This window comes from Oncorhynchus kisutch, linkage group LG22 (assembly GCF_002021735.2).
Source record: "Oncorhynchus kisutch isolate 150728-3 linkage group LG22, Okis_V2, whole genome shotgun sequence".
NCBI lineage: Eukaryota > Metazoa > Chordata > Actinopteri > Salmoniformes > Salmonidae > Oncorhynchus > Oncorhynchus kisutch.
In genome coordinates this window covers 53,798,980-53,805,282 of record NC_034195.2, presented here as the reverse complement: position 1 = coordinate 53,805,282, position 6,303 = coordinate 53,798,980, and the positions used below count along the sequence as shown (strand labels likewise).

General features: G+C 50.0%; 1 protein-coding gene across 1 annotated transcript in view; it reads right to left on the bottom strand.

Moving 5' to 3' along the window:
• Positions 1-6,040, bottom strand: part of LOC109885810 (tight junction protein ZO-1) — a 194,484-nt gene extending 188,444 nt beyond the window's left edge. The window contains exons 1-4 of the mRNA XM_031801464.1: positions 5,952-6,040; positions 5,448-5,481; positions 5,257-5,346; positions 4,897-4,958 (exon numbers count right to left, since the gene is read on the bottom strand). Coding sequence (XP_031657324.1) covers positions 4,897-4,958; positions 5,257-5,346; positions 5,448-5,481; positions 5,952-6,040 — 275 coding nt within the window. The remainder of the gene's footprint in view (positions 1-4,896; positions 4,959-5,256; positions 5,347-5,447; positions 5,482-5,951) is intronic.
• Positions 6,041-6,303: the final 263 nt, after the last annotated feature.

Genomic DNA, 6,303 nt, shown 5'->3' with positions numbered 1-6,303 from the left:
ACAAGATACAACAAATACATTATTATTTATTTTTTTAGGTCAATATTAATTCCTGATTTTATTTGATTTAATCATCATTGAGTAATAATCCTCATTGTAATGGCAGTCAGCCAAACCCCTGGAGGACTCAATGGTGCCTGCTACTATTGCTGCCAAACTGGAGCTTACCCTGGCTTTGTCCTGAAAGGCGCCCTTTTCCCTTTCTAGTGCCCTTCTTCTGAGCAGAGCCCTTATGGGCCTTGGTCTTAAGTAGTGCACTATATAGGGAATAGGGTGCTGAACTATTGTCGCACTGCTGGCTTGCCTCTGAAGCTAAGCAGGGTGTCACACCCTGACCTTAGTTATCTTGTTTTTTTTTTGTTGGTTAGGTCAGGGTGTTACACGGGTGGTTGGTTTAGTTTTTGTATTGTCTAGTTTTTTTTTTTTTCCTGTCTAGGTTTTTGTATATCTATGGGGTTTTAGTATGTCTAGGTGTATGTGGGTCTATGGTGGCCTGAATTGGTTCCCAATCAGAGACAGCTGTTTATCGTTGTCTCTGATTGGGGATCTTATTTAGGTTGCCATTTTGGTTTTGTGGGTTATTGTCTATGGTTAGTTGGTTTTGTGGGTTATTGTCTATGGTTAGTTGGTTTTGTGGGTTATTGTCTATGGTTAGTTGGTTTTGTGGGTTATTGTCTATGGTTAGTTGGTTTTGTGGGTTATTGTCTATGGTTAGTTGGTTTTGTGGGTTATTGTCTATGGTTAGTTGGTTTTGTGGGTTATTGTCTATGGTTAGTTGGTTTTGTGGGTTATTGTCTATGGTTAGTTGGTTTTGTGGGTTATTGTCTATGGTTAGTTGGTTTTGTGGGTTATTGTCTATGGTTAGTTGGTTTTGTGGGTTATTGTCTATGGTTAGTTGGTTTTGTGGGTTATTGTCTATGGTTAGTTGGTTTTGTGGGTTATTGTCTATGGTTAGTTGCATGTCAGCACTCGTTATTTATAACTTCATGTTGTTTTGTATAGTTTGTTCAGTGTTCTCTTTCATTGAAGAGGAATGTATTCATATCACGCTGTGCCTTGGTCTCCTCGTTATGACGAACGTGACACAATGTCGGTCCCTGGATGGGAGACCAGTTGCTGCTGGAAGTGGTGTTGGAGGGCCAGTAGGAGGCACTCTTTCCTCTGGTCTAAAAAAACGATATCCCAGGGCAGTGATTGGGGGCATTGCCCTGTGTAGGGCGTCACCTTTTGGATGGGACGTTAAACGGGTGTCCTGACTCTCTGAGGTCATTAAAGATCCCATTGCACTTATCATAAGAGTAGGGGTGTTAACCCCGGTGTCCTGGCTAAATTCCCAATCTGGCCCTCATAACATCATGGTCACCTAATCATCATCCCCAGCTTCCAATTGGCTCATTCATTCCCTCCTCCCATTGTAACTATTTCCCATGGCGTTGATGTAAATGAGTTATCAGTCAACTTACCTGGTAAAAAAACCTGGAGCTTACCCTGTCTCCATGGAGATGGGAGACACACTAGTATGGGGCTTTATTTAACTAGGCAAGTCAGTTAAGAACAAATTCTTATTTACAATGACGGCCTACTGGGGAACAGTGGGGTTAACTGCCTTGTTCAGGGGGCAGAACAACAGATCTTTACCTCGGATTCTTTCGGTTACTGGCCTAATGCTCTAACCACTTGGCTACCTGCCGCCCCGTACTGTGGTGTGGCCCTGTACTGTGGCCCCGTACTGTGGTGTGGCCCTGTACTGTGGTGTGGCCCTGTACTGTGGTGTGGCCCCGTACTGTGGGGCTTGGGGTAACCCACATCAGGGCTCCCTCGTGACACAGCGGTCTAAGGCACTGCATCTCAGTGCAAGAGGCGTCACTATATAGTACCTGGTTCGAATCCAGGCTGTATCATATCCGGCCGTGATTGGGAGTCCCATAGGGCGGTGCACAGTTGGCCCAGCATCGCAGAGTTTGGCCGGAGTAGGCCGTCATTGTAAATAATAATTAAACCACAGTATGGAGCCTGATGTGGACTACACCACGGGGGGCCTGAGGTGGGCTACACCACAGTATGGGTCCTGATGTGGACTACACCACGGGGGGCCTGAGGTGGGCTACACCACAGTATGGGGCCTGATGTGGACTACACCACGGGGGGCCTGAGGTGGGCTACACCACAGTATGGGGTCCTGATGTGGACTACACCACGGGGGGCCTGAGGTGGGCTACACCACAGTATGGGGCCTGATGTGGACTACACCACGGGGGGCCTGAGGTGGGCTACACCACAGTATGGGGCCTGATGTGGACTACACCACGGGGGGCCTGAGGTGGGCTACACCACAGTATGGGGCCTGATGTGGGCTACACCACGGTATGGGGCCTGATGTCTCTCCTTTGTGGGGCTCCCACACGGACTCCTCCATCATAATCTGTCTGGAGCTCCCACACGGACTCCTCCATCATAATCTGTCTGGGGCTCCCACACTGACTCCTCCATAATCTGTCTGGGGCTCCCACACTGACTCCTCCATAATCTGTCTGGAGCTCCCACACGGACTCCTCCATCATATCCTTCCTGTTTGGCCCTGTCCGGGGGTGTCCTCGGATGGGGCCACGGTGTCTCCTGACCCCTCTTGTCTCAGCCTCCAGTATTTATGCTGCAGTAGTTTGTGTCGGGGGGCTAGGGTCAGTTTGTTATATCTGGAGTACTTCTCCTGTCCTATTCGGTGTCCTGTGTGAATTTAAGTATGCTCTCTCTAATTCTCTCCTTCTCTTTCTTTCTCTTTCTCGGAGGACCTGAGCCCTAGGACCATGCCCCAGGACTACCTGACATGATGACTCCTTGCTGTCCCCAGTCCACCTGGCCGTGCTGCTGCTCCAGTTTCAACTGACCTGAGCCCTAGGACCATGCCCCAGGATTACCTGACATGATGACTCCTTGCTGTCCCCAGTCCACCTGGCCGTGCTGCTGCTCCAGTTTCAACTGTTCTGCCTTCTTATTATTCGACCATGCTGGTCATTTATGAACATTGAACATCTTGGCCATGTTCTGTTATAATCTCCACCCGGCACAGCCAGAAGAGGACTGGCCACCCCACATAGCCTGGTTCCTCTCTAGGTTTCTTACTAGGTATTGGCCTTTCTAGGGAGTTTTTCCTAGCCACCGTGCTTCTACACCTGCATTGCTTGCTGTTTGGGGTTTTAGGCTGGGTTTCTGTACAGCACTTTGAGATATCAGCTGATGTACGAAGGGCTATATAAATACATTTGTTTTGAATTTGATTTATAGGGCCCTGGTCTACAGTAGTGCACTATATAGGGAATAGGGTGCCATTTGGGCTGCAAGCTTGGCCTTCATCACGTCTCCTACAGCCACCACTTTTGTTATGACTCTCAGGACCCTGGGCACGAATCAACACCAAGGTTCAATGAAAATATCAACCTCTCTTATGAAACACCAGCATTGTAGAAATATAATACTATTAGATTGGCCCCAATATCTTGAAAATCCTTTTCTACAACAGAATCATATGAATATCATTATCAACCACTTACCGATACAGCTTCCTCCAATCTCTAACTGAAATGTACTCTAATTGTAAAAAAAACACACATACTATTAGATGGTAGAGAATAAACAATCCTTCCTTTATTGGTTTAGTGGTTTGTTGTTGTGATTAATCTTAGAGCTACCGACGGTGCTTAATGTCCAGGATATCTCCCTCCACCATAAATCATGAAGGGAAAGTCAATAGTCTTTGGGATTTATAGTGGAGTAGAGTCCTCTCTCTCGCCTTTATCTCCCTCTGTCTCTGTCGCTCTGTCTGTCTGTCTCTCTCTATCTCTCTCTCTGTGTGTCTCTCTCTGTGTGTCTCTCTCTCGCTCTGTGTGTGTGTCTCTCTCGCTCTCTCTCTCTCTCTCTCTCTCTCTGTGTCTCTCTCTCTCTGTGTCTCTCTCTCTCTCTGTGTCTCTCTCTCTCTCTGTGTCTCTCTCTCTCTCTCTCTCTGTGTGTCTCTCTGTGTGTCTCTCTCTCGCTCTGTGTGTCTCTCTCTGTGTGTCTCTCTCTCTCTCTCTCTGTGTCTCTCTCTCTCTGTGTCTCTTTCTCCCTCTCTCTCTGTGTCTCTCGGTGTCTCTGTCTCTCTCTCTCTCTCTCTCTCTCTTTGTCTCTCTCTTTGTCTCTCTCTGCCCCTCTCTCTCTGTGTCTCTCTCTGTCCCTCATCTCTCTGTCCCTCTCTCTCTCTGTGTCTCTCTCTGCCCCTCTCTCTCTGTGTCTCTCTCTGTGTCTCTCTCTGCCCCCTCTCTCTCTCTGTCCCTCTCTCTCTGTGTCTCTCTCTGTCCCTCTCTCTCTCTGTGTCTCTCTCTCTGTCCCTCTCTCTCTGTCTCTCTCTCTCTCTCTGATAAACAGCACTTAGAGGGACATGGGCCCCATGATAAAGACAACACAGTAATCACTTAGTCAAGACCTCCGGTGCTCACTGTACCAGCCAGGGATATTACACGGGTATTATAGTCCAGTGCCGTCTGTGTCTCGGGTTTTACCTCAACTAATGTAAGACGTATTTGATCATTACAGAGTTCTCGTCAGACACCGACGATTTCTAAACAACCAGTGAAGGGACGTCATCGTAAAGTATAATATCATCAATATTCAAATCAATTCATCATGTTAATACTGAGTGTACAGTACGATCATCAATATTCATCATGTTAATAATGAGTGTACAGTACGATCATCAATATTCATCATGTTAATAATGAGTGTACAGTACGATCATCAATATTCATCATGTTAATAATGAGTGTACAGACGCTTCATTTACCATGTCTTTGTCACAGACTAAAGACACGCACACTGAGGCGTCACACTGAGGCGTCACACTGAGGTGTCCCACTGAGACGTCACACTGAGGCGTCACACTGAGGCGTCACGCCCATAAGGCACAAGCGGCACACTGAGGCGGCACACTGAGGCGTCACACCCATAAGGCACAAGCGTCACACTGAGGCGTCACACCCATAAGGCACAAGCGTCACACTGAGGCGTCACTCCCATAAGGCACAAGCGTCACACTGAGGCGTCACACCCATAAGGCACAAGCGTCACACTGAGGCCTCACGCCCATAAGGCACAAGCTTCACACTGAGGCGTCACGCCCATAAGGCACAAGCGTCACACTGAGGCGTCACACCCATAAGGCACAAGCGTCACACTGAGGCGTCACACTGAGGCGTCACACTGAAGCGTCACACTGAGGCGTCACACCCATAAGGCACAAGCGTCACACTGAGGCGGCACACTGATGAGACTGGGTGTCACGCCCATAAGGCACAAGCGGCACACTGAGGCGTCACACTGAGGCGTCACACTGAGGCGTCACACTGAGGCGTCACACCCATAAGGCACTAGCGTCACACTGAGGCGTCACACTGAGGCGTCACACTGAGGCGTCACACCCATAAGGCACAAGCGTCACACTGAGGCGGCACACTGAGGCGTCACACCCATAAGGCACAAGCGTCACACTGAGGCGGCACACTGATGAGGCTGGGTGTCACTCCCATAAGGCACAAGCGTCACACTGAGGCGTCACGCCCATAAGGCACAAGCGGCACGCTGAGGCGGCACACTGAGGCGTCCCCCATACTCCTCTCCCCCATACTCCTCTCCCCCCATACTCCTCTCCCCCATACTCCTCATCCCCTCATACTCCTCTCCCCCCTACTCCTCTCCCCCCATATTCCACTACCCCCATGTTCCTCTCCCCCATACTCCTCTCCTCCCATACTCCTCTCCCCCCATACTCCTCTCCCCCCATACTCCTCTCCCCCATACTCCTCTCCCCCCATACTCCTCTTCCCCTATACTCCTCTCCCCCCCTACTCCTCTCCCCCCATACTCCTCTCCCCCATACTCCTCTCCCCCATACTCCTCTCCCCCATAGTCCTCTCCACCCATACTCCTCTCCCCCATACTCCTCTCCCCCATACTCCTCCCCCCCATACTCCTCGCCCCCATACTCCTCTCCCCCATACTCCTTTCCCCCCATACTCGTCTCCCCATACTCCTCTCCCCCCATACTCCTCTCCTCTACACTCCTCTCCCCCCATACTCCTCTCCTCTACACTCCTCTCCCCCATACTCCTCTCCTCTACACTCCTCTCCCCCATACTCCTCTCCTCTACACTCCTCTCCCCCATACTCCTCTCCCCCCATACTCCTCGCCCCCATACTCCTCTCCCCCATACTCCTTTCCCCCCATACTCGTCTCCCCATACTCCTCTCCCCCCATACTCCTCTCCTCTACACTCC